Genomic DNA, 4,865 nt, shown 5'->3' with positions numbered 1-4,865 from the left:
CATCAAGATCAATACTAAAAGTCCTACCTTCCTTAGCTTCACTTCAATCTTGCACTAACCCAATACAATTGCAGAACCAATTTAGGGAAAAAAAATTTGGGGACCAGCCATTCGCAGAAAATTCAATGTACAGAGTGAAAGTGAAAGAGAGAGAGTGTGTAATCTGGGTAATAGGAGAGGAGAAGCCCGCTTTTTTGAGCATTCATGGCTGATTCGACATAGGTGGTTGACGAGAGTAATAGCGTTTCAATTTGTTTGGGAGGGAAATTAACTTCCCAAAGGTCAACATAGGTAATGTTGACTTCAATATATATCCGATTACCTGTAAACTCAGTCCATTTTGGGAGAAAAATGTTAAACTTGTGTTTAGCATGGGCAGATTTAAATGTTAGTCCAATATGGAAGAACCGCACAAAGGTTTAATTTGTCTGTTTATGTTAAATTTTTCTATGATATAAGCGATAATAAGATGATATTAAGATTTGCCAATGATTTAAAGATGATAAAATAACGAAAAGACGATAAATAAAAAGATGAAACAAAAAAGGACCCGCCTTTCGCCTTTGACACAATATAGAAAATCAATTACTAACGAGATGACAATGTTAAGGATAAGCAATGCTCCGTTATTTTTTGTAAAAACCTAAGTTGTCAATCTTATACTATTTCTGATAAGCTAAGCCTAACACCATACTTAAACGAAACAAAAAGGAAATGATATATTAACTAAAATCTACGATAACAAAGTGACTCGTCCTACACTTTAATACTGAAATACTGGGATTAATCCGAATCCAAATTATTGATTCAAAAATTGAAATTGAAATGAATCGAACTAGGATTGAGCTAATAATGGAAAGAATCCGACTCGAATTTCAACCTAAACTAATCAAATTGAGCGGTACTTAGATCAAAAGGGCATGTTCTCTTCAACTTAATTTCAGTTTAGTTCAGCTCCAATCAGTTCAGTTCAGTTCCTAATTTCCTTCTCTCATAAACTATTAATTTCATTTCAGTTCAGTTCAATTCAGCTCAGTTCAGTAAATCAGAACAGACCCTAAATCCGAAATGGCCTGATCTAAAGTATACTGAACTCATTTTGGCCCAAACAATTCTTATTAAATCCAAATCAAGGTTCACTTGAACTCGATAAGGCCTGACCCGAATTTGACTTAACCCAAATCTGATTTAAAACTCGAACCCAAATTTGACTCCAACTAAAGTAAACTTAACCCGACTTGATTTGATCCGTGTTAAGATTAAATTGAATGATCCGTCATTACCCGATTCAAACAGCCCGACCCATGATAGTTCAACACAAACTCCATTAAGATACCCGATCTGACACCCCCTCTCTTTATTCAATCACTCAATACCAACCGTATAACATTTATTCGTGCATATCCTAGCATAAATATGGGTGCAACATTGGCAACCACATAATGCACAAGGAAAGGCAATGAAATGAACGCAAGTACATGGAAATGCGTGGTATCACAATATCACACCATAATGGCACCAATTTAATGCACCCCATCAATACACTCACCTAACTGAATTGCACATCATCTCGTTTTAAATACATCACAACTACTTCCACTCTTCCAGTCCATTTCATCCTCCTAACTAGCCAACTAGTGTAGTAATAACATACAAGCAATCAGTAATAACAAGTAACAACAACACCACCATTATCATTTGATCAGGAATTGAAGACGGAGATATATGGCGGAGAAGATAATACCGATGAAAGGAGGCGTTGTTGCCGCCGAAGATGAGAGTGGTAGAACCACCAGCATGCGTACTGCCGAGACGCTGTTCCGGTTGCTGCCCATGGGTTTGTGCGTAGCTGCTCTTATTGTCATGCTCAAGAACTCTCAGACTAATGATTTTGGCTCTCTTTCCTACACTAATCTTGGTGCTTTCAAGTAAGTTTAACTACTGTCTCTTTCCTTTACTTGCCTTTTTTTTCAATGATTATTTGTACTACTTGATAATGATGTTTGATTATTTTAAAAACTAGGTAGGTTAATTGGAGAAGTGAACAAAATAATTCATTTTAATTTGTATGATCACTCTATAATATATATACGCAATATATAATATATATTCTGTGTTGAATACTGCCAAATTGAAATATTATTTGCACAATAATTATAGTGACATAACATTTGACTTTTGTATAGCCCAAAATTTTTTTTATGCTAGATTTGGTTAGATTTTCTAACAAGAGAACAAAAACTCAAATTAGGTACTACATAGTTTGAAGATGAATCATGCATGTATATGATTGAATGGCTATACTCATAAAGTATTAATTAGTCTATAATTAAAGGATTTCACAATCCCTTTATGTTTAGGTTTCGGGATCTATTGAATGACTATACTAAATTACTAAGTAAATAATTTTTTTTTAGATAGAAGAAAAGCTTGTGGAATTAGAGAATGAAAATATTTGATCATTCTCTTTTGAAAGCATTCAATTCTTATTATAAGCTTTGAGAGAATTTTAAAAGAAACTTTTTAGGGAATCAATTGTGTTTTACTAAATATAAAAAGTAATTTGTATTTTCTATAATCATACCATAGATGGATTCATAAACTCTGTATAGGGTGGGTTGTATGAAGTGACAAGAACAATTTTTTTTAAACCCCCGACCCATTGCTTTAGGATGGGTATTACGAATAGAAATTAGAAACCAACTTTGCCAGTTTTATTTCACTGTACAAATACAACAATTTAACATACTACCTAAACTATTCTGGGCATGGAGTAGAATAAATGGATTGAATAAATTGAAGGAAAATTTGCGAGAAAGGTCTTTTTAAGTGGTCGAACTTGTGAGAAAAGTCATTTTATGAAAAAGGTGGCACAAAAGGTCCTTTTATCGCCATTGGGTTGTGAGGAGGGTCCTTTGACTAAACTCCGACGTTTACCAATTTTTTCCGGCCAAAAAAAGTCACATGATGTGCACGTGACTACTTAAATGACCCTTTTTTTTTCCTTTTTTTTCCCCTTTCTCTCTTTTACCTCGATTTTTATTTTTCCCCTTATTTATTTTCACCTCCCTTATTTCCCTTCAACTCTTCTAACGTGACTAGTAGCTACCCATTAATGGCGGTTCATTGTGGAAGGAATTAGTGGCGAAATTAGGGTTTAGTAATGGCGAAATTAGGAAGAGATTAGGAAGTTGAGTGAGGAAGAATTGAAGATATGGAATTAATTTTGTTATGAAATTAGGGTTTAATGATGGGAAAAAGGGGGAAAACTGAAAATCGAGGGAAAAGGGAAAAAAAAAAAGTCATTTAAGTGGTCACGTTCTGTGCACGTGACTTTTTTTTTCTGCCGGAAAACATTGGTCAACACCGGAGTTTGGTCAAAGGACCCTCGTCACAACCCAATGCCGATAAAAGGACCTTTTGTGCCACCTTTTTCATAAAAGCACCTTCCTCACAAGGTCGACCACTTAGAAGGACCTTCCTTGCAAATTTTTCTAAATTGAAATAGTACCTATTTAGTAATTGTACTTGGTGCATGAGGTTTAATTGTACTTGGTGAAATTTGATGGTATGCAGATATCTTGTTCATGCAAATGGCATATGCGCGGGTTACTCCCTCCTATCTGCGGTGGTTACAGCCATTTCTCGTCCTCCCACCATGTCTAGAGCTTGGACCTTCTTCCTCCTTGACCAGGTTAATTGGATAATACAATTCAATTTCATGTTCCAAGATTCAGTACTTTTTTTAATCTATACTACTCTACATGCCACAAAGAAGAATCAATTACTAATGTTTTTTAAATTTCAAAGCTATATTCTTTAGTTATAATTAACTTCATAATTGTAAGAGCTTGGACCTTTTGCCACAATACTTCAAAATGTGCTCAAACTATATATAAATCTATAATATATGTATGTTAGGGAAAAACTTTGTATACTCATCACTAATGAAGATTAGTAATGGAATTCAACTCGACATGATAAATAATAAACATTTTAACATTGTATTAATAATGGTCTTGTGGGTAACCTACCCAGTGGATAGATGTAGCTTTGCTCTCACTGGATTATTCTGCGCTTCTAATTACCTAAAAATATTGTGTGCGTGTAGCTATTGACGTACATAATCTTAGCGGCGGGAGCAGTGTCAACTGAAGTAGTGTACTTGGCATATAAGGGAGACACGGCCATCACTTGGAGTGCAGCATGTGGTACCTTTGGAGGGTTTTGCCACAAAGCTACTGTATCAGTTTCCATTACTTTTGTTGTAATGTTGTGTTATGCTGCTCTTTCTCTTATCTCATCATACAGGTTGTTTAGCCGCTTTGATCCACCTACTACTCATTCCGGCAACAAGGCTGCTGACATGGATGTCTTCCATACTTGATCGATGAAGGGTTTCAATTCAATCGATCACAAAGCCACTGGAGTCGTCATGGATGCCTTAGCTTCCATGACTCCATCATCAATGTTTATTATTACTAGTGTTTTGTGTAGCCTTCTAATGAAGATGTAACGGACATACATGTATTGTTGTGTATTAATTTGTGTGATAATTAAATGTTTGTGTAGAACTCTTATGACTAGCTACTTATTATTGGATAATATAACCTAAAGTAGTATCCCAAACTAAAGCCACAAATTATTATAGAGAATTGGGAATGAACAAGCATAATTGTAAAAAATATGACTATTAGAGAATACTATAGAATTAGAATGGCTTATCTGACGAAAATATTTTGATTACTGCCCTAAAGTCAAAATTTACCCAGCACGATACATGCGAATTCGTAGCATCCAACCTTTAGGATTATATTTCCAACTCTACAGTGTAAAGACGAAGAAACTAGCTAGATTGAGAACGG

At 35.0% G+C, this 4,865-nt stretch overlaps 1 protein-coding gene across 1 annotated transcript; it reads left to right on the top strand.

Annotated features, from left to right (window-relative positions):
- Positions 1-1,613: 1,613 nt before the first annotated feature.
- LOC145576748 (CASP-like protein 2A1) lies at positions 1,614-4,586 on the top strand. Its single transcript, XM_081634462.1, has 3 exons — positions 1,614-1,928; positions 3,577-3,694; positions 4,112-4,586. The coding sequence occupies exons 1-3, from the start codon at positions 1,726-1,728 to the stop codon at positions 4,385-4,387; spliced, it is 597 nt and encodes a 198-aa protein (XP_081490588.1). The 5' UTR covers positions 1,614-1,725; the 3' UTR covers positions 4,388-4,586.
- Positions 4,587-4,865: the final 279 nt, after the last annotated feature.

Source organism: Chenopodium album, chromosome 13, assembly GCF_948465745.1.
Source record: "Chenopodium album chromosome 13, dcCheAlbu1.1, whole genome shotgun sequence".
Classification (NCBI taxonomy): Eukaryota; Viridiplantae; Streptophyta; class Magnoliopsida; order Caryophyllales; family Amaranthaceae; genus Chenopodium; species Chenopodium album.
This window is presented reverse-complemented; position numbering and strand designations above follow the sequence as displayed.

Excerpts from the sequence above, each read along its gene's own strand:
- LOC145576748 (XM_081634462.1), top strand. The coding sequence starts at position 1,726 with ATGGCGGAGAAGATAATACCGATGAAAGGAGGCGTTGTTGCCGCCGAA. Across the intron at positions 1,929-3,576 it reads ACTAATCTTGGTGCTTTCAA|ATATCTTGTTCATGCAAATG; the intron begins GTAAGTTTAACT and ends GATGGTATGCAG. Across the intron at positions 3,695-4,111 it reads CCTTCTTCCTCCTTGACCAG|CTATTGACGTACATAATCTT; the intron begins GTTAATTGGATA and ends GTGTGCGTGTAG.